The 24,535-nt window shown below is 50.0% G+C and overlaps 1 protein-coding gene across 1 annotated transcript in view; it reads right to left on the reverse strand.

The window, feature by feature from the left end:
• Positions 1 to 24,535, reverse strand: part of Pebp4 (phosphatidylethanolamine binding protein 4) — a 204,662-nt gene continuing 180,127 nt past the window's right edge. Inside the window, exons 5-7 of the mRNA XM_032917374.1 lie at positions 12,950 to 12,995; positions 10,431 to 10,544; positions 1 to 146 (exon numbers count right to left, since the gene is read on the reverse strand). Coding sequence (XP_032773265.1) covers positions 1 to 146; positions 10,431 to 10,544; positions 12,950 to 12,995 — 306 coding nt within the window. The remainder of the gene's footprint in view (positions 147 to 10,430; positions 10,545 to 12,949; positions 12,996 to 24,535) is intronic.

Below are 24,535 nucleotides of genomic sequence, written 5' to 3' on the forward strand. Positions count from 1 at the left end.
TTATCTTTGATCGGGTTGGTCTCGGCCGTCGTTAATGCTACCAAAATCTGGTGGCAGTTCCCCATCAAACTGAGTCATGAACTGGGTGCTTGTGTCAGGATCTTGCAGCCCGTACTGCTGCAGAAATTTGTCCAGTTTCCAAGCACCTAGAAATCAGACAGACCACAGAGAAACAGTAAGAGATAACCATTGACCTGAGATGGCCTGACAGGGAGAGGTCATCTCTGAGTAGGTAGAGTTACCCTTGATCATCAGGCTAGGAGGTATATACTGCATGGGGAATCTTCTGGGTCCTAGCTTTAGGAGGGTCTGGATGCTTGGAGACCCCCTAACACGAAGCAAAGTTAGGTGGCTGCTTGCTAAAAGATGATGGGACATGGCTCAGTGAGTTAAAGCCACCTTGGGCTTCTTTCCGCAAGGATCTTTTAGTCAGTATGCATTACTTCCGTCTCACCCATGCCATCTTCTTGAAGGTCTTCAGACTTCTGACATGATAGAGGCTTGGATACTTCCTCTCCTCACACCTGCGTACCCTAGCTGTTGGAGCTGAAATTGGTGGGAACCTTTTGCTGTTCTTCCAGTCCCTCACGCCCTGACCCCTGCAGGGCCCCAAGCACCCCATGAAACGTGAGTTCTCCTTGAGAGAAGGGAAAAGGGTTGCACTTAGATCCCCGATTGGGATCAAATATGGGAGACATTTTCTCTGTTTGGTGCTGGAGAATCCTTGTCAGTGCCTAGGCCAGAGGGGTCTCTTCTGGGGGGAAGACAACCCAACAAGTTGTATGTCCCTTCTGTGATGAGAGTGACAGGTAATTTAAGTGTATGTAGTCAGAGGCACTGGAGAGAGTTGAAGGAAGTGGTTGGAGGTAGAACTCCATGTTCCTTTCTGAAATTCTAAGCTTTGAGACCCTGGGTAGAGGGTTGTCAGGAAAATTCAGGTCTGGATTTCAGATAACAAATAATTTGCTGTATATCTTCCCCACCTACTTCATGGAGTAAACTTATACTAATTATTTTATTTTCCTGTTTATTTGAATAACTGTAATTCGCATGTGTCCTGTGTTGTCTTATTCCTTTAGGGGTGGCTAACTTTAGCAATCTTCCTTGGATGGGAAAGGAAGGACTTGGCCAGAACGTAGAGAGGCAGTGGCCAATGTCCTATGGCTTGCAGAGACCAGTCATCACTGGGATCTAGATAGAAGAATGTCTACACGAGGCTGGCAGCCTGTAAGTCTCAGCACAGCCTCACCTTAGAGTCATAGGCCGCTGGTGTCCCCCACGCCACCCCCAGCCCCCATTATAGCCACAGCTGCTTTTATAACAAGGAGGAGATGAAGTCTATCCACATTTCTTTATCAACTTACCTCCCCTACCCACCACATAAGGTTCACGTGTCAATGTTCTTCTCAAGGATCAACAGTTTTTTAATACTAGCTCCCAAAAGCTATAACGATGGCATAGACACAGTAAGAAGAACAGCAAAGGCACAGCTCTGTAGCATTTCCTAGTAGACATCTGCTGTCACAGGAGCATGGTGTACATTACTTCATGTCACTTGTAATATGGAGGACTTGTGGGATGGGGTGGGGGTGGGGTAGGATGTGGCATCCACCTGGGGGATACAAGACATTTCCAGGTCTCTTCAATCCCATCTGACCCAGTAACTCTATGTCTCACCCAGCCTCAAGGGTTGTAGAGTTAGAACTTATGGGACTATCTCGGGAAGGCTGTTGAGATGCTGATGGCTTGGCTCATAGATAGGTGCTGGGTACACTGGGCAAGTCCATGGTGCAGCTTTTTGTCACTGTTCTTTTGTGGACATTGCACCTAGCTAGAATGGCTAGGGGGCCAGGCTGGCTGAAAAAGAAATGTTGGTAATCTGACCCTTGGAAAGCATGTGCAGGCATGTGTCCTCTGTGTATGCATGTGCATGCATGCCCTCACCCCGACTGGTGCGTGTGCATGTGTGTGTGTATGTGTGTGCATGAGCATGTGTGTCTGAGATAGGGTCTTGGGTGAAGTAATATGTGGCAGATATGAAGGGACAAGGCTATTCTCCTTTTCTCACTGAGTTTGACAGGAAGGAGCTTTGGTGTCAATGAGGGAATTGAAACCCATCACGAGATCAGAGCAAGCTGGTGGAAAGAAATCCCCTATGTCCCGAGAGAGAGGCCTGCCTCCCCTCAAGCAGGGCTGGCTGTCTCCAAGTCCTTTGTGTGAGCTCAGAGTGTCCTGAGATACTTGGGTTTCTCCTGGCTACATTTCCAAAAACCTCACAGTTTCATCAACTTGGGCAGCAGCTCCACAAAGTCAGGACCTGGACTGGCTAGTCTCCTGTTGGCTCTTCCTTTGGCTCAGCAGGGACTCCTTACACACCCCCACTTGTTTCCTGCCACAGAGGGCAGGAGGAACTGACCCAGAGCAAGCTCTAGAAGGAAGAGGGGTGAGTCAGGCCCTTAGGGCCATGTGGGGAGAAATGAAGAGCTGCGGCTTCGGTGGTCACTGCTAGGAGGAAAGCCCCTTCCTGTATGGTTCTGCTCTGTCTCTGCACTGCAGGAAGAGGGCGGGACCACTACCCTGCTAGCCATCAGGATGGAAGGAGGTATTTATACTCTGGTGTTTATACCCTGAACTGCCCAGAGAGAGCAACACAGAGGCTGGTGCTCCTGCAGCAGGGCCACACAGATCACATGCAGTCTGGTCTCCACACAACCTAGGGACGGACACTCCTTTCATCCCACAGAAGCAGCTGTGGCAGCCTTGCCATGAGGCCACTGTTTCTAAGAGCTGATGGGAAGAGCTCGGCCAAAGTGCTGATGTTAATTCGGTTGTGGAAAGCAGAGAGGGGCACATGAGGGACACTACCTAAAAGTGGGGAGAAAATTGAACCACTCTGTCTGCCTAACCCCATGGGCAGACAGACATCAGGGGTGTGAAAGATGAAGGATCCCCTCTTCAGCATCTAGGAGAGGGACTACCTGTCTTGAATTCCACTCACAGTGAACACTCTGGCCAGCAGGTTTGGAATGACCTTGGTAGTAGATGTGGATGGTCACTTTTTCCATTCTGGGCCCTGAGTACACGGGCCGGCTTTTGCAATCTGAAACTGACAGTTGTATGCCTGAATATCATTTGTAGGCCTCAGACAGGGGGATGAGATGGACGGTTCCTCCTGTAGAATGTGTGAACTCTGAGCTTGAGTGGATCTCTGTCCTTGTGCCTTTTATGTAACTCTGGCAGCGTCTCCCTGGGCCTCTCTTAGGCACAAGTGGTAGTAGCCGCTTTATCTAGCTTCCCTCCTGACCGCAGTGAGTTTCCTATATTACCCAACTTACATTGGAAAAACAATCCACTAGTGTTGGTCAGGGGGAGCCTTGTCCAGTAGCACAACTTTGTTGCTTGCTCCTGACTGATGCTCACAGACCCTTCAATGAGCCCATTTCCAGATTTCCAGCCAGCCCAGCTCAGCACTGCCTGGCCCTGTCCTGGTGAAAGCCAGTTTTCATCAGACTTCCATTTGTTCCTTGGCTTAGGGATGTGGGGTCGGGAGGCAAGTGTCATTCAGATAAGATGGGGGGTTCTTAGCTATTGACTTTGGCCTCCTGCTTGAGGCAGTCTGTAAGCCTAGTCCCTACCTAGGCACCTGGCTCTTAGCTGCCTGAGCCTCAATGAGAGGGACTTGTATCTAACCAAAGTATCCATCCTCTTCCCTGGCCTTGGCCTTTTGGGAGAGCAGGGGATGATGGCTCTGAAGAAAACAACACAAATTCAAGTCCAACCTAATAACCACCCCACAGAGAGCCCAGCTCAGGTCTGTAATTTGTTTGACTCGCCAGGGCTGGGCGAGGTGATAGAAGCACTGATGCCTCTCCGCAGAGATTAATGATGTCCTGGCAGTGGTAGGCGGGAGGCCTGAGCCTTTTATTTTTTGTGCCATTAAATGACATCCAGAGACTTTCACTCAGGAGCTGAAAAGCCCTCGTTCCATCACATCCAATTACTTCTGGAAAGTATTTGCTGAGTGTCTGATCCTGCAGGCTTGAGAGGCTTTGGGACAGAGGGGCCACTGGGACCTGGGACTTTGGCCCAAATGGACAGGAGGGAGACAGGCCCATAGTGGTGAGGAGCCGTCTCTGTCCTCTGTAGCAAAGAACCTAGGGAAGGTGGAGAATGAGAGGGGATTTCTAGTTGTTTGCCCTGGGGGCACTGAGGCCTTCTACTATCTTGTAACTGAGAACAGTGATGAAAAAGCCCCAACCTATTCCTGTATTTGGTAGACGTAGTGGCTGGCTGGAACTTGGGAGTTATCTGTGGGTTCTCCATGATCCATGTATCAGTTTTAGTTTTGAACGGTCCATGTTTACCCTGGCTGAGGCACATTTTTCCAAGGGACCTACCATTAGCCTACAGAAATTTCAGATAGTTCCTGGACAGGGTGCCTGACTGTGTGCTGCCTAGGGTCTTTCCAGCTGGGTACCTGCCAGGAACCCGGTGGTACCAAGTTCTGCCAGGTGGGTGGGACCCTATGAAGGCAAAATCGAGCTATCTGCCACAGGAACCTACAGTGGGATGTGATCAGGGGCTAGGCCCTGGGAACCAGGCCAGAGGAACCACTGTGGGAGGTCATGGGGGTGGTTTGAGCTGTTTTACAGTGGGCCCCTTGTGTGTTTGTGTCTGTCTGTGTGTATGTGCTGGAGGGTGATCGTTTGAGGGTGGGGCTGTTCTTCAGATAGGACCTCCTTTCTCTTTGATCCTCTTCCCTCTACACTCCCCAACTTTCTCTGAGCTTTAGTTTTTGCCCACAAGGCCTATGGGGTTCCTCCTAGCCTTATTCCTGAATGTCACCACAGTTTTTGCTTTATGACTTTGTTGCTTTCATGCCTGTGGCCCCACAATGGCCCTGTCCCACTCACCCTGAGAGTGCCGCAGGTGTTCAGATGCATGAGCAAGACTTAGAAGCCATTGTGTGGCAGGCCCATGCCTGTTCCTCCTCTTTGACCCTGGGATGCAGATGTCTGCATTTTGAGGAGCGCTTTATAACTGTCTAGCTTCAAACCCTCGCCATCCCTCCTTGCTTTTTTCATCCCGTTTTGCAACAAGTAAACTTTCCTACTGAAGGTCCCTGAGGTGGTGACTGTCACTGTGACCTCATCTTGGACTTGTGGCCTTTGAGTGGTTTCTGGAGCAACTGGTGGCATGTCACCATCTGTCATCTCACAGGACAGAGCTCATGGAGAACCCCCACAGATATTATACAAATCCCAGCCAGCAACTGCTACAACCAAATGACAGCCTTCCTCCTACTCTCTTCTGTCCCCACACACAGAGGAGCATGCAGCTGGCTTGTGACAACTCAGGGTCAGTGGCTTAGATGCAGCATAGTGTAGGCTATAGCTGCCTAGGACCTTGAGGCTTAGTCAAAGACAAGAATTGGGTAAGATGATCTAAGACAAGATACAGTTGCTTCTTGCCTCTCCCTGAACCAGAACCCTGAAACATAATGGTCTGGAGGAGAGAGGTGTTGAGTGTGTGGGTTCCAGTGTCAAGAACCCTTTTCCAGGTCTGCTGTTACCTGTAGATCCGTTTCACCATGAACTTCAGTTTCCCTTAGTCATACAAGAGATCCCAGCCACTGTCCTGCATGGTGGGGCAAAGGAAAATACCATGGAGTACAGGGCAGCTGGTAGAGAGGGAGCCCTGCTGACCTGGTGTTAGACAGAGACCATGTGGACGTAGAGATTGTCCTTTGAGGACATAAGTACTCTTAGAGGTGGCTGCCTCTTCAGGTGTTGAAGGATGTTGACATGGTGTGTATGGGAACCCGGGGGTGTGAGAACATACAGATCTGTGTGTGAATGGCTTGCAAATGTGTGTCTGTGGGTGTATCACATATATACATACTTGGTGACTGACAGGCCACAGTAGGCTGGGTGCAGTGACAGATACTCAAAGGAAGGACCTCTTCTCTAATGGTCTCATGATGAAAGCAGGGTGGGGGTGTGAGTGGGGCAGTATATACCAACACTGAAGAGACCCAGGCAGATGTCTGAGCACAACAGAGCATTAGGAGAACTGACACAGTAGTGGGGACACTAATGTGGGGTAAGGCTGAGCTGAGGGGAACAGCTTGGATGACTGTGAGGCACACTTGGGAATAGTCCAGACTGGGTCTCTGTCTCTCTGTCTCTCTGTCTCTCTCTCCCCGTGTGTGTGTGTGTGTGTGTGTGTGTGTGTGTGTGTGTATGTATGTGTTTGTGTGTGTTGTGGGGGGAGGGCTGCTATGGGGTCAGCTGTTTTCTCTATAATATAGAAGTGGAAGTCTCAAGATCAAGGCTGCTACTAGGAAAAAGGTATAGAGAAACCACGGAGAATCACAGATTAGCTGAGGCTTTGTCTCAGACTTCATGTGTATGTGTGTGTGCATGTGTGTGCTTGAGTGCGTGCGTGCGTGCGTGTGTGTGTGTGTGTGTGTGTGTGTGTGTGTGTGTGTGTGTGTGTGTGTAGGACAGGATCAGTATACTGAGAAGCAGAGAGTAAAAGTCTGGGCAAAGCATGGCCTTTAGGATGATGTCTGTGAACTATGACCAGCCCTTGTCAGAGGTAGTGGCTTCAGTGGCTAAGGATACTTCATGTATTTGGATACCTTCTCCAAAGTAATCTGCGTGTTCCAGTTCTCAGGCCCCAGCAGGGTGACACACACACCCGAGGGAACAGAGACTTGCAGTTCTCTTTTGTCCCATGTGGCATTGTCCCAGGGGTTGCAGAGCGCATTGGGCGTTTGCTATAAGAGAGGAATAGTCTGTGGCATGGGAGTGGCATCATGGCACCACAGGACTTCCCAACTAGGGTAACTTGAACCCCTTCGGGTCCTCCCTGTGGAAACCCCCACTTGGAAATATCTAGAGTTGACCCCTTCAGTGATCCTTGTCACTGCTCATTCCCATGGCGGAACTCAGGAAAGAAAAATGCAGCAAGGGAATCTAGGAGCGTGTCACCACAGCAGGGCACCCCACTGTAGAATAATTCATTCCATTTTGATGAGATAGAAGTCAAGGTGCTGGGGTGTGAGGTGGCTTGTCCAAGGTCACACAGTGACGGAGAGTGTGAATGTCAGGATGTCCTTATTCTCTGGGTACATGTATTTATCCCAATTCATGGAACAGAGCAGGATCCTGAGGAGGGCTTCACCCTCTTGACTTTGAACAGTGCCACCGGACACTTATCGGTCATGGTAGGTTCAATGGCAATTCAGCCTGTCACACACACACGAGTTTCAAAGAGGACAAGACCCCGAATAGGAGGTGCAATTGAACATAATTGGTTCTACATTATTATTATTATTTTTAAAACAGACTGTACCCTGTGTCACACCGGAAACCTTCAGATTACTTTAGTTTCAAAACTGCCTTGCAAACATTTCTTATAATTGTCTAGCCCATTGGCTCTGCCAGCTATCTTTTTAGATGTCCCTTTGCCTCACTCCAGGAGCTTCACCTTTCCCCTTCAGCCTCTGGAAGCTGTCCTTGCCTTTTCAACCGAGGCGGGGGGGGGGGAGGGAGGCGACAGCAACGGGGTACTAGCATACCTGCATCTCTCATGGCTCTGATCCTATGGACAGAAAACTAGATCACAGCAGGTCCTGGGGCTTGTGTTCATTGGCAGGGACATATGCCCCCACCTGAGTGTTGGTTTGGCCTAGGGCTCAGTGAGTTCCTAAGCACAGTGTACCAAGCTCTCAACGCTCTGAAGTTATGCAAGGACTACAGCAGTTTCTGCTTTTGCAATTGCCCTGGGTCCATCTCGGCTGGCCCCTCGCCGCCTCACATCAGCACACCTCTGGCAGCCTTCTGCCCCTTTCTCTGATTATTCAGATTGCTTGTGTCTAAGAAGCTGCTTTCATGTGATGCCTCTCCTACTGGTTCCTTGTGGTTTTCCCACTAGTCTGAGCTTTCTTCTGCTTATTCCATTTCCTCCCCCTCCCCCTTCCCTCCCTCCTTCTCTCCCTCCCCCCCCTTACTTTTTTCTTTCTTTCTTTTTCCAGATAGGGCTTCTCTGTGCAGCCCTGGCTGTCCTGAAATTTGCTCTGTAGACCAATCTAGCCTTGAATTCACAGAAGTCTCCCTGCCTCTGCCTCCTGAGTCCTGGGATTAAAGGTGTGCATCCCACCACCTAGCTTGCTTTCTATTTTCTTACTTGAAAACAAACAAAAAAACAAACAAATAAATAAACTTTGCATCTCTAGTTTCCAGAGCCAAGAGCCTACTCATTCAGGCATTCAGATCGTCTTCTTCTGTAGAGCCCAATCTATACCCTATTCCTCCATGAATTCCCAGGGCAAGATGCTATAGGTTGACTGCCAAACCTCATCTTTCTGGAGAGGAAACTGAGGTCCTGAGAGGATTATCACCAGCTCGAAAGTGGAAGCAAGATTTTCTAACCCTCAGAAAGGTATCTTTGTTATCCTCCTGGATGAAGAGGGGTACTGCCCTGGAGAGAAAGAGACTCCAGGAAGGTAAGAGATATATCCCCTGTTCACTTGGTTCTATTGTGTCCTTGCAATCAGAACAATGCTATAAAGACTTAATTATAAGCTGGTCTGCACTGTTATTTAACCAGTTTCAAACTAGACTGTCGTCTCCTTGAGGGCAGGGAAAATCCTTTGGGCTCTGGGACTGTTTCCTCTTAACACAAGGCTGGGCACATGGAAGGTACCCCCTGGCACGGCAGCAGAGAAAGCTATAGGAGCCTTGCTCTGCTCTGAGACATGCAAGGTGCACGTGTAAGTGTGTAAGCAATGATGGTTCTGCTGAGGACCCAAAGTGGTTAACAATGGTTCCAGGCCATTGTTCTGCAGTTTTCTTGCCTTGCTTTCTATCCTAGGATGGGAGGCAGCCTTAGTTAAGTACTTGAGCCAGTCCGTGAGACTATAGCCATATTTCAGGAGCTCTGTCTCAGTAGAGAAAGGTAATGTCTTGGGCATATGCTGGCCCCTTCTTCCCCTGCCCTGGTTACTGTTCTTCCTAGCATGCTAGTCTAATGTTCTCTCACTTCTATCCTGTTGTAAGAAAGCCAGCTTCTTAGCATGAGCCCATTCGGAGCAATTCCCTGTCTAAGGCACTGTGGTTAGGATCCTGGGGTCTGAGCAAGAGTGCTGAGCTACTGCCTTATTCTACAGGAATCTCATAGAATGGATCGGAACTACACAGAAGGCTTCAGTTCCTGGTACCTGGCAGCTACTGAGCCTTGGCAGCTTCCTGTCATTTTGGTGAGATTGGTACCCAGGATGCTAGGGCAACAGAAGACTTGTTTTGATCTGGTCAAGGTGCATTCTTTTTCCCTTTCTTCACACTTGATGTCCAGATTTAAAAGTGTCCTTAGAGGAGCTGTTTAAACAGACTTGCATGTTGGCAAGGTGCTGAAGGCACCTGGGAAGGTTCATGGGTTGAAAGGTGGCACTGTCTTGGCTCCAGGGCCTGAGTCTCTTGAGACTGATGCATCCCTACCTCACTCCCACCTTTGCTTGGCACACATCTAAAGGACACCACCGACATGCCAGTCCTTTTCTGGGCTTCAGCTCCTTACCTCCAAAGCCTCAGGCACAGGGGATGTGACAATACCTGTGCTGGCTTCCCAGTGGGTGGAAGTTAGTTGGTGTCACTGGGGGAGAGGAAACGGCTGCTCTTATCTGTCTTCCCACTCACTTTTGCACAGCCTGGGGCATGTGTGTTTATGTACCCTTACACTGACACCTGTGACTTCTGCGGGACCTTCCCTTTCCTAACCTGGGAGGTGACGGAGTGCATGGGGACCACAGTATTCCCGTTTTCTCAAAGAGAAATCTAAGTCTCATATAGTGAGTTACCTGCAGCCTGTCTGGGAATCAGTCTCATCTGGCACCCCAGCCCTGCCGGTATGATGACCAAGGCCACGCAGGCTAGGTTAGCCATGAGAAGGCTGTGGAAATGTGTCCTCTCCAGTGTCTGAGGAGGAGTGCTCAGAGAAGCTGGGGGAGGGGCATGGCTGGGGACATCTTTTGCTCTATCACTGAGATGGCAAGGCAGACCAAGCAATTAATCACCAATGAAGACAGACCAGCAGGGTGGCATTCCAGGGTACTCTTGCCCAGATCGGCTCAATTACAGGGCACAATTACTTGCTGAGGTGTTGGAGGGTAGTTGCCTGTACACGCCATGCAAAGTTTTGGGGGTGCTTCTTGGCGGATGTGTTTACTTCTGGGAGACCACATCTGAAGCCGAAACCTCCTTCAGAACCTTCATCCCAATCACTCTCAAGAACTACTGCCCTTTGGCCCCAGCCTCCAAGGCTCATGGGTAGAAGTCAAAGTTCTGATTTTTCCCGTGAAGACACACAACTTCGGTCCTGCCCCAGAATCTACCTTAGCCTAGGTGTGAAGGTCTGGAAGGCCTCACCTCGGTTTTCGTTTTCACTTTCTGGGATAGAAATGTCTCTGTCTCCCTGAAGGTAGACAAAGAACTGGTAGCGGTGTAGACCAGTGGTTGGCGGTGGGGTAGGAGGCTGGTAGTCTGTAGGAAAAGGACAAGAGACATGGGTGGGTTCACCACCATGCTTGCAGCATCTCCTGGCAGCTCTTTAAAAAAAAAGTCAGCTGTGTTTTTCCATTCCCGGTGACCTTCCTAGGGTCATCCAAATGAAGTCCCAACCATTGCGCCCCTCCCTCCCCTCATTGGACTTTTAATCGGTGGGATCTCACTTTCAGTGTTTTATTTAGTGTATATGTGTGGGATAAGTAGGGGTGCTATTGTTGGGAGTGGGGTTCCAGGTTGGCATAAAAGGCTGAGGCTCCCAGCCCTTTCTCGGTGGGTAGATGGGTGTTGGCGGTATTCTGTTTTGGTTTTAGTCTATCCAGATGGACTTCCTGCCTCAAGAGAAAACCCATCTTCCCCTGTGAGTATGTATGGCAGTGGGCTTTAATTTTTTTTTTCAGCATTTCCTTATGAAGTTAATCCCTAAAGAGGCCAGTTTCTTGGCTGGTTTGGGAGGATCTGGAAGTGGTTACCACAGTGGGTGGGACTGGGTTCAAAAGGTTTGATGGCAGGCATTGTAGAGGCTAGGGATCTCAAGGCACTGGGGAGAAGACTCCATCCTTTTCACTCTCCCTCTTGGAGACTGGCTGTTTTGGAGGGTAAGGTCATAGGGTGTAGACAGACGTCCATCTTCCTTGCCCCATTCCCATGCAGGTTGGCCTGGCCTAGGTCTTCTACGTGAACTCCTTCCAGCGTTGCTTTGTCCCTTCCCACTGTTCTCTCTCCATTCCCTTCCCAAGGAGGATACACAAGCTGGAGCCAAGAGTCTCCCTGGGTTGGGGGTGATGGTGGTCAGGGGAGGGAAGGGATGTTTGCAAGAAGGATGCTGGTGGGTGGGAACGCTGGCTGATCATGGTCCTCCTTCTCTTTTCCTCTCTTAACACGAAACAAAAGAAGGAATGACCGTTTGGCACTGTTGGAAGTGTTTCTCAGAGAGTACATCCAGCCACTGGGCCACTAGCATACAGAGAGCCAGGGGATTTCCTGACTGCTCATCTTTCCCATCGCAGATCAGATTGTGTGTGTGTGTGTGTGTGTGTGTGTGTGTGTGTGTGTGTGTGTGTGTGTGTGTGTGTGTGTGTGTGTGTGTGTGCTTGGGAGGGAATGGAAAAGGGTGTGCCAAGAGCCACACTTATTTGTGTGGCTCAGGGTCTACAAGGGAGTAGGTGATGGCGTGCCAATGTTCTGAGGTTATTTTGGAGCTTCTGAATTTAAGTAAATCAGGGGATTCCTCTCAAACACTTCTAGGGCTAAGAAAGACTTCTGAGCATGGGGTGTAAAAAGACTGTCACTTCTTATAAATGGGTGTGTGGAAGGCAGATGAATCTGGTGGTTTCTGGCCAGGCTGGTGGGCTTGGGATATATTCCTCATGGCTAAAGACAGGTGGCCAGAATTCTTGGGCAAGACTGAAATTAGAATTACGGATTTAATCTCAGGGGAGATGGGAGTTTACCTCTTTGACTAGGGATTTCCTGAAGACCTCTCATTCAAATCCTCCAGAAATGAAGATTTGGGAGTGGGGATTGGGCACCCCACATGTTGGCTAGTTATACAATGGACAACTTCCTTCCACCCAGGTCCATTTTTTTTTTTTTTTTGGAGCTGGGGACCAACCCAGGGCCTTTGCGCTTGCTAGGCAAGCGCCTACCACTGAGCTAAATCCCCAACCCCCCCATTTTTTTTTTTTATGATGAGAAAACAAATAGAAAAGTCGGACTGGGCCTATAGGAAGTGGAGCTGGTACATGGCCTGTGTGACGCCAGCCCATGTTGCTTCCCAGACTGTGTGGGACCATTTGTATTCAGTCTTTTGACTGTGGCCAGCTCACCTCCTGAGCATCCAGGGCACACCTTGGGGCTGGAGACCTCAGAGGGAAGGGGACTGGGGTCTGGGAGGTCTGGGGGATTTGGTCACGAGTGTCTTTCTAGCCAGCTAGACCCTTGGCTGTCCTCTTGACTTCCAGGTTACATGATAAGGGGAAACCCTCCCTCCACCCCTAACCCCCACTTCAGCTTCTTTAGAATTCAACCCTGGGGATGGAGGTGTGGCTCAGTTGGTAGATTACTTGCCTAGCATACTTGAAGCCCTGGGTTCCATCCCTTGCTTGGCATAAACCAAGGCAGGAGGATCAGAAGTTCAGGATCATTCTCGAACTATGTCAAATTTGAGGCCAGCTTGGAATACATGAGACCCTGAGACCAAAAACAAAACAAAACAAAACAACTACCTGGTAGTTGTGATGCGATGACATCAGAACCTACAGAGGACCTCTGACCCTCTAGAGCTGGTATTTGCACACTGTGAATCAGAGTTACAGTTACTCTATCTTACATCTGTCATTAGTGTCCTGTCTAGAGAAGGGATCCTGGAGGAACCCACTCACCTGTTATTATATTGCCACGGATGCTCCCGCTTTTCATGTCAGTGCCCTAAAAGGAGAGACAGGAAAATGGCAGATTACTTCCTGGGTTGTGGTGGTAAAGGCTTACTCTCGCTGTGCTTCAGCTGCCCTCCCTGGGTCCTTAGCAGCTGACCTTTCTTTGGGAGCAGAATGGAAGAGGGGTGTGACTGTTTCTAGAAGAGGACTTTGGAGTCGGAAAATGGTACTTGAGGGAGCCCGGGGGAGAGGAAAAGGATGCAGGGTGTCAAGAGGTGGGAGGTGTCCTGGAGGCAAAGAACCTGATCTCTGAGGGATCCTGAATGGAACCTTTCCCAAGAGCTGCCTTAGGACTGCCATCTGCACCTGAGATTGGGTGCGGGGTGTAACTGTGGGGCACCTGGCCTGGCTGTCCTTTGCAGCTGGCTGGTTAACTCAGTTTTGTAGAAGGGAGGACTATGCTCCCTCTGGACCTTTTAAGCCTATGAGGCAAGGAAGTGAAGCGAGGTCAGAGGGGAGAGTGGACTGTCGTAACTAGACTCAGTCACAGCTTTGGGCAGTCTTTTTAGCCTCAGTTTCTCTCTACTTCCCTCTGCCCTCCTTCCTTCCACTCTGTGTCTGTGGGATAATGAGTTGCTCCTGGAGGTGGGTAACTAATTATTGTTTTTGCAGGCCTGGTGGATGCTTAGATGAAAGAGACTGGAGCCAGGCCCCTGGGTCTGTGCCACAGCTCGGGGCCCCAGGCCATGCCAGTGAGCCCTGCGGCCCCTAGGTGTGGGGTTTTATAGCCTTAATGATGGTGATTAGTGTGGTTCTTAATTGATTCTGCCAACACCTAACTGTGCCCTGGCCCCCTTTCCACCCAGTCCTTCCTGGGGCAGTCTATGCCTCTCATTCCCTGAGAGTGGAGGCAGGATGGGGGATGGTGGGGAGGTGAGGCTGTTACCCTGGTTAACTGACTGCCTATTCTAGGACCAAGAAGGGACACTGATGGGGGGTGGGGTGGCTAGGGACCTCATGTCTTCTGCTTTAGGCTATGCTTGTCCACTGTTCACTGTGGGTCTCCTTGCTCATGCCCCTTCCTTGGGCTCAACTGTAAGGGTCTGGGTCATCTTTAGTTGGGAGAAGGGACAAGAGGCTAGAAGGACAGAATTCTACGCCATAAGTCTACTGCATCTGGTTTTCTCCATCCTCTTTCTTCTCTTCCTATCCTGTGTGTGTGTGTGTGTGTGTGTGTGTGTGTGTGTGTATCTCCTTCTTCCCTCTTTCCTTCCTCCCCACCCACTTCCTCCCTTTCTTTCTCCCTCTGTCCCCTCTATTCCTGTAGACTCGGCTGCCCATGGGTAGCCTTGCATTGGTGCCCAGGACAGCCTGCCTGGTGCAATCTCTTAGCTCCTCCACGTTGGACTGACATCAGACCCAGATGTGACCATAAACTGAGAGGCTGAGGTTGAGGTGGGAGAGGGCGAAGAGGAGGTTTGGAGCCTGGAGGCTTTTCTCTTCAACGCCTAGCCCTTCCAGAAGGGGAGGTCAGGACCCAACAGAAGCCTAGAAGCATACTCCTAAAATAGCTCTCTTGACTACCCTTAACAAGGTGGGGAGGAGGCAGAGAGGCTGGGCCCTGCAGACTGCTCTCTTTTCTCTGGCCTCCCCCTCATTCCTCTTCAAGACAGCCCAGCCAGTAGTTTGTTTAAACCAAACAATAGCAACCTAGGCCATTGGTTTCTTTTCAATTCCCTGTAGGCTTGGGTCCCACCCAGAGCAATAAACAGGCTCCTCTCCTCTAGAGAGGGCAAAGAGGCAGTAAGGGTGGGGGCTGAGCCTGATGGGCCAGGAAGCTGCTGTTGTGGAATCAGAGCTGAGCCCAAGTGGAAAGTCTGACTTGAAGCCTTGCTCAGATCCCGGGAGTATCTTCTCACTCACTAGGGCTTCTTTGCAAAAACTGGATGCAAACCCTTGGGTTGGGCTTACAGAATCATGCCTTCTGCCCTTCTTGCCTGCCTCCTTTGTTGCCTCTCTGTGGCTGTGTTGCTCTGGGTGTTAAGGGCATTTAGCCTAATACAGACAGAAGCCATTCTTGCTGACAGGAAGGGTAGAACATGATAGTGGGGAACCCATATTCAGTGAGTAGAGAGTGACTTCCTTAGGTTGGGGGAACATAGCTAAGTGTCTTTAGGCTGTAATTCTTCCTCAGGTTAGACCTGGAGGAGCTGACATTCCTACCTTGGGATCAACACCTATAGGGGAAGCCAAACTCCAAAAGCTGAGAAAATTGGAGCCCAGAGAGGCTAAACAAACAGTCCCAAGCCATTTGGGTAATGGTGGAAGAGTGCCGGAATGATCAGGGACAGGGGGACCCTGGGACTCCCAAGGCTGACTCATCAAGGGATCGTAACTTTTAGCTCATATTGCTGCCTTGTGCCTTTTTTATGATGTCTTGACAACCCCATTGCTCCACTGGTAAGCATTGTTCTCAGTCAACCATTAGATATGCAGGCATTGGTTGAGGGTGTGGCTCAATAGAATGAGGTGCTTAGCATGTGTGGTGAATTGGGCTTAATACTAACCCATTCCAAACGCAACCAAATAGTATCTGGAGGACTGGGGCTACAATGGAAATAGCTCCTGTCCTGTCGTGTCCCATCCCATCCCATCCTGTCCCATCCTGTCCCATCCCATCCTATTCCAGCTTTATTTCAGTAGAAAAAAAATCGTATCTAGCCTGGAAAGCTGGAATGTTAGAGGGCGGTCCAGACTCAGTAGGAGAATGTGAGTGGGACACTGAGAAAGGCCAGCTCTGCCCTAGAGGTCTGGCCAAAAAGGGACCTGATGGGGGTGGCACAGACACTACACTTGAGCCTTGGAAGGAGGACCTGCAAGAGGCCAGGGCCACCTCGAGCCCCAGCATCTTTAGGCTCTTTCCAATGGTCCCAACCTGCTCTGGTAGACCTCAGATGTTCTTCGTTTTCTTCGAGACCCAGCAAACCCAGCCCAAACCTCCTTTCCCTTTTTGTACTTGATGACAAGTTGAAAAAAATTTTAAAAGTCCTTTTCTAAATGCTTAGTTATACAAAAAATAATTATAGAAATTGCAAACATTGTAGATGCGGGTGGATTTCTGACCCTTGGGAACAAGGGTTAGAAGCCAAGGTGGGCTTTTCAGAGTGACAGGACTAGGGTCGCTTTAGGTGAGTTTGTGTCATATACTTGGTAGGACATTCAGGAGCTCTCCTAAATGTCAAGGACAGATGGTGCAGGGAAGCAACTTTTTTTCCACAATCAGCATCTTCTGGGGAGGGGAATCTATTGTCTGTGGGTATCCAAGGTGGGAGGAGCTGTGGCAAACTGCTCTTTAGGGCAGACCCCACGTGTGCAGGATGTGAGAGCAGTAGCTGCTCTTGTGTGCACACGCTTATGTGAATGCATACATGTGTATGTCATAGGACTCTGGATACACACATGACTACTTGGCATAGGAATTCACACAGATTATGGTAAGGATCGACCAAGGCCAAGTGCATTCTAGGCAGGTACTCTACAACTGGACAACACTCTGGCCTTAGCACAAATGATTCTAATTGCAGAGAACGGTCTGTACTCTGGGAGCGATTGGCTCTCTCTTTTTTTTTTTTGGTTCTTTTTTTTCGGAGCTGGGGACCGAACCCAGGGCCTTGCGCTTCCTAGGCAAGCACTCTACCACTGAGCTAAATCCCCAACCCCGTGATTGGCTCTCTTACTGGTTTCTCTTCTGTATCCACTGTCCCCCTATTGAGCTAGCTTAGAACTTGGAGATATTTAGGGAAAATTGGGGCTTGACTGAGAGCCACAGGAACCAAGAAGATTTAAAACATCTTAAAATGTTTCTTCTGGATGATTTGTCTCAGGTTAAAAAGCGTGGGGCTGGAAGCATGCATGCGTGCGTGCGTGCGTGCGTGGGTGCCTGCCTCCAGGGCAGGGACTGTCTCCTGCCCCTTCAGCTTCAGACGCCCCCTTGGGATGCCTTGCACACAGTGGGTGGACAGGGATGTTGCTCCTCTGCCCTTTGCTTGTCAGGTCTACTTCTCATCTACACGCTTTGTTTCCTCTCCTTATGGGGGCACTTTGTTATCCTCCCTGTCACTTTACCCCACTCAGAAAGTCAGCCAGATAAAGACCCAGGCTCTTGACTTGGTTCATGAATGGGTGGGTGTGGAAGGGGGCCTGGTTGTTGCTGGTCCCAGCAGACTTGCTGTCCTGCTGGCCTCATTCTGCTGCAATTACCTACAGGCAACCAGCCACCCACTCGGGACCCTTTCAAAGCTCTAGGTCCTCAGGCTACCTGACCTCCAGGGAGAGGGTCACACACATTTCCTCTGGAGCTCAGGAGATGATTTAATCCCTTCACCGACCTCTTCCCATTTACACTGAGGATTCAATCACTTCTTCCTCACTAGGACACCCTCTGGCAGAGAGGGGAGTTTCATTTCTTTTCCATTTCACGGAGAGTGGGGGGGGGACACATCAAAAGAGCCCCAAATTTGAAAGGCAAGGCACAGAGAGATGAGGAAGTGTAGTAGGAGAAATGGAATACTTGGGTAGAAAACAAAGGACAAACCTCCAAACAAATAAACAAAAACAAAAAAAAACCCCAAAGAACAAAACAAACACACAGACAAAACAAAACAAAACAAAACAAAACAAAAAAAACCCAAACCAAACAAACAAAAAACACCAAAAACCAAAGTCAAAACAAAACAAAACAGAAGAAGGGAAACTAGAAGCGGAGTCCAGACTCCCTGACACTGGCACAGAATGAGAGAGCGCCTTGCTGTTTTGCACAGCTGCCTGCAAGCTGCCAAGTGGCAAAGGAGCCAGGAAAAGGCACAACACTGGAAAGTGCTACCCAGCAATCTGTGTATTCTGCAATTAACAAGGGCTAAGTGTGTGGAAGGCATTGACAGCTCCCAGGCTCTGAGATCCCCGGGGGCTGAGGCTGCCAGGCCACCAAATGGCAGCCTGGAGGAGACCCAGCTCTGGAGACGGTGCCTGAAGCCTTCCAGTCAATTAACCCCGTGGTCTGCTCTTGCCCTGGGGCTTGGTCACTGGGGCAGGTGGAATGAAGCCTGTGGGAAACCGTAGGATCCAGGCACACAGATCTGAAGCCTCTGGTCAACTGAGTGCTTCTAGACCCCAGGGTGTGAGGTGGCCAATTATTGTGCACACCTGTTTCCTTCAACATACGTCAAGATCAAAAACTTGTCAGGTCTTCTCCCTCACCCTCATAGGCAGTAGGGACAGGATGGTGAAGATTATTCAGAACAGACCAACGGACAGACAGCAGATCCTGGTACCTTGATACCAATTGACAATAGGACCCCCGGGTTTTGATTCCGAGCTAGCTAGGTTCCAAATCTAGGTTTTCAGATACCATGTTAGGGCCGGGGGGGGGGGGGTAGCTGAAGGGGAAGGATTTACTTCTTCCAGGAAGTAGTAGCCGAGGGTAAGAGGAACAGCACCCAAACCTTAATCGTCCTTTATCACACTGGGTTAATATGCAAATCTCCCAAGGTCAAAGGTCAAGGTTGTCTGTGGCTTGAAAAGTATGGGTAGCCCCAACCCTTTGTTCCAGGCCCTGAGAGGTGTAAGTGGTGTCTTAGCAAGTCCTGCTCACTTGACACTGACTGTGCATGGAGTTAGCCTGTGGGATGATGGTTGGAGAGATGGGAAAAAAATGAATGAATAGAGGGAATGTTCTATGTTGGACAGAAGACGAGAAGCAGTCCTGGTATTCTGGAGCCCATGGTCCAGAGGAGCAGATAAAGTAACAAAGAAAAAACTGTGTTAGTTGAGGCCTGAGGCGCACAGATGGATAGATACAAACAGATACAAAGAGGAGAAGAGAGAGTAATCCGAGAATGCTATGGTGAGGAGAATAGTCATTGGGCACTGAAGACTGTGTGGTAGTGTCTTGTCAGTGGCTAAAACAAGGAAGGGAAGGACAGCTCACATTGAGAAATCTGCCTGCTACTCTTCAAATCTGCAATGTCTCCCACAGGTTGTGCGCATGAACATAGGGTCCCTGGATGGCGGTGCTCCTTTGGGAGTTTGTGGAGCCCTTGGGACATGGTACCTAGCTGGTGCCCATGGGCTACTGGGGGCAAGCCTTGAAACTTCTATGTGCTTCACTTTTGGTCCTTTTTCTCTGCTTAAGTCACCAAAATCTGAGGACCTGTAGCCTCATTTGGGGCTTCCCTAACCGCCATGCCTCTCCTACCATGATGGACTGAAATCGCCAGCTAAGGCAAATCCCTCCCTCAGGATGTTTCTGTGAGAGCTATGGGAAGAGTGAGTAACAGACTGCTTGAGCCGTATGGGAATGTGGAAGGGACAGGGAAGGTGGAATTAGACTGGGCCACCGGTTGGAGCCAGCCACCAGTATACATGCCCAAAAGAGACCCAAGAGGAGACTGGAAGCATAAGGGCCAGACTCCGATGGCAGGAAATACATCAGATGCAGAAGACCAAAGGTATCAGCAGGTCCTAAGCAAAGCCTCTCTGTTTTCTAGATACTCAGTTGCCATCCCAGGATGGTTAACAGTTACCGGAGCTAGCTGGCTGAGCTGCCTCTCAGGTCAAGACAGGATATGGGTTAGGATGGGTTTTGGTTCCCTGCCTTGCCAAAGGTCAAAAGGGAAGCAGTTAGGTTCCATTATCAATGGCTTTCCTCTGAGCATGTGAGCTTGGGACCTGGGACCCCAAACACTTCTCTTCTACAAACAGTACATTTTTGGTTGAAGGCTACTAAGGGACCCAACATTTATTTTATTTTAACTTTGTCCATATGTGTGTGATGTGTATGCATGTGCGTGTGCACGTGTGCTTGGTTGGATATACGTATGTGTATGCATAGAGGCGACGGGACAGCCTTAATGGGGCAGACTTCTCATCAGGGTTTTTGCATAAGTTAGTTCACTTTGGCTCCCACTTTCCAGGAACTTCTCCCTGAAGTGCAGTGAGGCTGGGAGAGCGTCTGCTTGGAGCCATGCTTTCTACTCTGGCTTCTGGAAGTCACAAGACCGAGAAAATGGAGACATCCAGTTGACAGGTGACTCAGGCATCCGACATGACTGTGGTACAGGGCCAGACAGACTTCTGCTCAATATCATTACCCATTAGCTACATGGCTTTGAGGAGCCACTCAGTTTTCCAAAGGTCTTGGTCTCTGTACCTCTAAGTGGTGGTGGTAATGTACAGCCAGGGTTTCTCACAGAGCTGCTGTGTAGTTGCAATTAGGAAACTGAGCCCTGATGCCCCACAGTGCCCCACAGTGCCGCCCAAGTGTAAGGGTCATTACTGAGCTCGCTCTGCTGAAGACTCATGAAAGGCTGGGCGGGGGGGGGGTGCTCTGTGGTTGCCGGTGTTCCTTGATTGTGAAAGGCCCAAGAAGTGTCTGGGCCAGGTCAAGCTCACAAGGCTAATGGCTGTGCCTAGGGCTCAGAGGTTACCCAACTGTGACTGTGGCCTGTCCCGCTGGGCCTGTGCTTCTCCCAGGCTTGTGGAGCATGCAGTATACGATGTTTATTAATAGGCCTTGATGAGGGGCATTAGTATCTCTTAATGACACTATCTGAGCCTGGTCTCTTCTCTTCTCTTACTCTTTGATTCTTTGGCTCATGCCCATCCCCCATCCCACAGAGTGGCACACTGTCACATACAAGAGAACACAGAGGCACAGTCGGGCAGTCATATCTGGAGGAGGTCACACCAGAGGGCCAAGGCATGAGCCATCGTCTGAGGAAGAGAGGATGGGATGGGAGGTCCAGCTTCAGGAATCAGAGTGAGGATCCCAGTAGGCAGCAAGGCAGAAGTTGGTCAAAACTTGGCCAAAAATGGCTCGGTGACTGAAGGGAAGTGGAACAGTGACAGGACATTTTTAAGAGCCACGAGTATGGCTGGGGGATAGTAGAGGCCACAGACAACTGGCTTCCTTGAAGGGAGGAGCTGGGGATTGGGGGGGGGTAGGGCTGAGGAGGCTATCAGGTCCCACTGGGACTGGGTCTTAGATAAGTGGCAGAGGAGAGACAGTCATAGGCAAATAGAATGGTGACAGATACACACACACACACACACACACACACACACACACACAAATGCTCATCCAACAGGCCCGGTTACAACTTACTACCATATTTAACATGTATCTAACACTTGTATGTACTTACATGTTTGCATTGACTATACACATTCTCACACACACATATGCAGACATACATAGGCACACACATACATACATATAGAGACAGATAATCGCACTTATCCTTTGATGCTTACCTCCCATATACTCCCAAATATAATATTCAGAAACATGCATACTCAATATGCTGATTTCATATATATTACTGAGGTATATATATGTACATATATGAAGTACTCACATATATACATGCTTACAGACTTGAACACAGCAAACATGCTCACATGTACACAATGTTCATACATCCACATATATTCACACAGGACCATGACATAATATCTCACACACTTGCCTCTAGATTCACATACAAGCAGACACATGGACAGGAACATATGTATGTCCAAACATGTACACTCACACATACACACATGCTCACATATACTGGCATGCTCATACTCAGACCCCTATGCGTCCATTATCACTAATACACAGATATGCGACCTTTGCTCACACGCACTCCTCTCCCAGGCAGCCTGTCACTGGTGGTATAGGAAGAGCATGATGGAAGGGGCTGGGCAGGCGTCTAGGCTACAGCTCGAACCGTGGGAATAAGGAAAGTGGCAGGGAGCGTGGACAAACAGAGAACTAACTGGTACAGAGGTCCACAGGTAGGCCCAGAGCTGGCCTGTTGCTCTGGGGTCTAAGGGCTGGTAAACCTCGGTTGGAAGGTGCAGAGTGTGTGTGTGTGTGTGTGTGTGTGTGTGTGTGTGTGTGTGTGTGTGTGTGTGTGGCAGTCTGCTGGGAGGTGGGCCCATAAGTCTAGTTCTCCTTGGTCTTTCTACCTGGATACTTGCAGGAGGCTGCGGGGATACTGTCTCCAGCAGTAATTAGGAAAGGAGTGCAGTTAATCCCTAAAACAAACAGGGCTTGAGAAATGGCAGCCCAACCAGATCAGAGGGAGCTGCAGGACTCACTCTTCAGCCCTGGCTCTAATCAGGCTTCATCTCTCACCTGTAGAACCCTGTCTTTCTGGTTGCTGACTGCACCTCATACCTGATACCCCCTCCCTGCCCTGAATTGTGAAGTGAGATGAGCTATGGGGGAACCCATATGCTGGAAGGAGGTGACCCTGCTGTACTTTTGCTTCCTGTTTCATAGCAGACCCCTCAGGAGCGACACCTAGCTGAGTCGAAGTCTAGAATGCCACACTCCAACTTGGGAGGCTCCTGCAGCAGTTGTGATTGCTTCCTGGGAGCTTGCATCTGAAGAGCTTCTGACCCCATAGTTTCCCTCTGTCCACAATCCCAATCCCACTCATCTGTCCCCACACATTTGGCTGAGGCATTCTCCATTCCTCACCCCCAATCCATGCACTCCCTTTCAGATGCCAACCAGAAACTGTCAACCATCTCTGGGCTACTGTGCCCTCCTTTTTCTCAACTGAGAGCTGAGGGGCCCTCTTGAAGTTGGGTCACACAGGCTGGACTAGGGTATAGAGCTGGGTATAGAGACTAGGGTATAACCTTACATTCAAGAGCTATCTTCTGTGGCCTGGGGGATAGGGGTGGGGGAACCAGAACAGTAGGAACCAGACTCTTGGCTTCCTGTCTCTGCTTTGTCTGCCTTCTTTGGCTTATTTGATGAGCTCATGCTTTTAGGAAGGAAGGAAGGCAGGAAGGCAGGAAGGCAGGAAGGAAGGAAGAAAAGAAGGAAGGAAGGAAGGAAGGAAAGGAGAGGGGCAATCAGGGAAGAAAGACCAAGAGCTTTTTGAAGGAGAAGATGTAGGCAAGAGTTGGAGGCTCTGGGAAAGGGATGTTCACGAGAAAGTGTTACAGTAAGCAGAGACACTCGAGTCTCATTCAAGTCTCAGCTTTACTCATTCCCAAAGACTGACGGTGAGCAGTCTCTAGCAGCCTGCCTGGGGTGGGAGCTCTTTAGAGAATGCAGCATCAGGGTTCCACTCTAGGCCTAGTAAATCCCAGAGCTCCTCTGAAGAAGAACTCGAGACGAGAGCTCGTCCCAGTGAGGCAGGCTTGTGAATGTGGCTGGCCGACGTAGGAGGACCACAAGTTGAAGATGAGACTGAGTTTGGAGCCAGGTTAGGCAACTTAGTGTGACTTGTTTCAAAATGTGGAAAAAAGTAGGGTGGGTTGCTAGGGGTGTATATGGCTCAGTGACAGAAGGCAAGACCTTAGGCTCAGTCTCAGTGTTTGCAAAAGGAACAAACAATTCCCCATCCCTCAACAACCTGAGTTGATTCCCATATACATATCAACTTGGATACTACCTGCCACAGAGTCCTGATTCTCTAAGCATCCCTGGACCCAGGAAGGGGGGCTGATTGTTCAGCAGACATCTGGGGGCAGCAATGGGAACCCTCTGTGTTCTGGTCCTGGATGGATGAGTGCTGTTTTCCTCTCTTCTTCGGGTCTGGCCCCTTGGAAGCCTTTCCTTGATAGGCCCTGACTGCCCTTCAGGTCTTAAGGTGCCTTGCTTTCAAATAAGGTGGATTAAATGGGGTAGGGGGTGGGGGGTGGGGGCAGGCAGCAGAGGGTCAGTTACCTCACTTAGAAACACTGTGCTTTGAGTCTTTAAAGACTTGAGGGTGAGGGGGTCACCCCATTTGGTAGGGACATGAAGGTATCTGTGGGCTTTTGATCCCGCCACCCAGATAATCCTTCCCCAGATAGTACTCTCTACAACTCTATGTGACTGATGTGCGGTGTTTTTGTTCTCCAAGTGGGTAGGGACCTTAGAGACCAATGCGGAAGGGAAGCCACGGGAAAGTGGGGACCTATAGACTGGAGGTGCTCTAGGTGCAGGGGTTCAGGGAGGTGCTTGGCCCTGAGGACCATGATTCTCTCTGGGGCTCTGGTGGCAATAGGAGGACTGTTGCCCCTTTCCTTGCTTGGATCTTACTCTTCCCAGATGTCCAAGGTGCTATCCCTGACCAGATACCACAGTACCCTCCCATTCCTTGGCTGTGCTGGGACCTGTGTGGTGGGCCTTCATGCCTCTACCTGCCTGTGACAAACCAGATGTTTGTTAGACCGAGGGGATTATGAATGGGGTCCACCAGAGCCCAGCCAGGGGCTGGGGCCATGCAGTCTCTGCCAGGCCCCGGGCTTGCTCTCACTCCATTGTGTCATCTCTTAACAGTGCCCAGCGGGCAAATGCCAACCTCAGGAGCTTGGCAATTACAATGAGAAAAACAACCCAGGCTAACATAGCAAACTCCACCCTGACCTCATGGTTAGATCTGTAGGCCTCTGGAATGGTTGGGGACTGACATGACCTCAGAGAGGGGGCACTCCTGTGAGAACCTAGGGGGACATTTCTTAAGGGCTGCTCAATGTCAGTGGTCCCTGGGAAGGTACATACGGAGAGGTCCCTGGCTGCTTCTTGGCAGGCAGAGCAGC

This window comes from Rattus rattus, chromosome 12, assembly GCF_011064425.1.
Source record: "Rattus rattus isolate New Zealand chromosome 12, Rrattus_CSIRO_v1, whole genome shotgun sequence".
Classification (NCBI taxonomy): domain Eukaryota; kingdom Metazoa; phylum Chordata; class Mammalia; order Rodentia; family Muridae; genus Rattus; species Rattus rattus.